Consider the following 1304-nt stretch of genomic DNA (forward strand, 5'->3'; position numbering starts at 1 on the left):
AATATAAAAGGTGAAGCAGGCCACACCCCAGGGGATCCCAGGGTTGTCACTCGTGTAAGGGTATCGCAAACCAGTGGAAACCATTGACCAGCCAAGCAGACAGATATTTGGTGGGGGGGGACGGGGGACGGACACAATTCAGTCCATGACAGTTATCATCCAGTCGGTTCCCACTATGAGTGTCTGTGCAAAACTGTTCTCCATCGGGCTTTCAATGGCAGTGTGTTTTTAGAAGCAAGTTGCCAGGTCTGTCTTCTGCTTTTCCTCTGGGTAGACTTGAACAGTCGACCTTTCTGTTAGCAGCCACAAGCTTAACTGCACCCAGCTGGGATGTCCTGTCTGTACTCAGTTTACCGTTAAATTTGATCTGCATTCGACAACACCCTTCCATAGTGAGTTTGCTTATCTCCTCTCGGAGTTTATAGAGCCATCGCAGGGACCAAGATGAGGCTTTTTAGTCCCATAAAGAGTTACAGCTTAGGAAACCCACAGGGGCAGTTCTACTGGACCCCATAGGGTCCCTATGACTTTGTTTGTGTGTTCTCGGTCCCCAAAAGAGCTTCTGACACCGGTCCTAGTTCCTCACCTGCCATCAAGCACAGGCAAGGGACTCAGCTCGTGGATGGATCTAGGCAAAGCCTTGTCTCACCACGGAATGGTCCCCGGTCCAAAGCAGTGAGCTGACCTCACTTGCACACTCTACCTCGGGCTGCACTCAAAGCTGCCATCTGCTGCACAAAGGGCGTGCTTCGCAAGACACGGAATAAACTAAGGCCACCTTCCTGGGCTCTTGGAAAGGGTTCTGGAATCTGCAAGTGCTGACCACAGGCCCGCCACTGCCACACACTAAGAATACTTTTGTCATGGCAATAAATGGGCACTCGAGGTGGGAGTAAGGCGCGGGGACCTGCGGGGTGGTGGCAGGGCACAGCGGGAACGTGTCTGAGCCCACCACGCCGGCCGCTCTCGGCTCCGGAAAACTTCCGCGGGAACTGCCCGAGGCCGCCGGGCTCGCCCTCTCAGGCGTGTCGCTGATTGGCCGGGGTCGGCGCTGCGAGAAGCTCCCATTGGTCCAGGACGCGGCGCTCCGCCCCGGAAACCCTCCCCTGCCGCCGCCGCCGCGGGTTGGCGCGCGTTTGGAACGCTGTGCGCGCTCTTTCCGGTCCGTTTCCCTGGCTCCGGCCGCCGCTCGGCCGCCCGGTCTCCGTGTGCGCGCCCCCCGGCGCCTGCCGAGGCCGCGATGCAGAGGACGCAGAGGACCCGCGAGGAGGTGGACGCCACGCTGCAAATCGCCAAGCTGAACG

General features: G+C 58.4%; 1 protein-coding gene across 1 annotated transcript in view; it reads left to right on the forward strand.

The window, feature by feature from the left end:
• Nucleotides 1-1240: 1240 nt before the first annotated feature.
• The window catches only part of DSCC1 (DNA replication and sister chromatid cohesion 1), a 19471-nt gene continuing 19407 nt past the window's right edge, over nucleotides 1241-1304 (forward strand). Inside the window, exon 1 of the mRNA XM_013006601.2 lies at nucleotides 1241-1296. Within this exon, the coding sequence (XP_012862055.1) occupies nucleotides 1241-1296 (56 nt within the window). The remainder of the gene's footprint in view (nucleotides 1297-1304) is intronic.

Source organism: Echinops telfairi, unplaced genomic scaffold (assembly GCF_000313985.2).
Source record: "Echinops telfairi isolate 266 unplaced genomic scaffold, ASM31398v2 ScPeMD7_1;HRSCAF=3_0, whole genome shotgun sequence".
Taxonomy (NCBI): domain Eukaryota; kingdom Metazoa; phylum Chordata; class Mammalia; order Afrosoricida; family Tenrecidae; genus Echinops; species Echinops telfairi.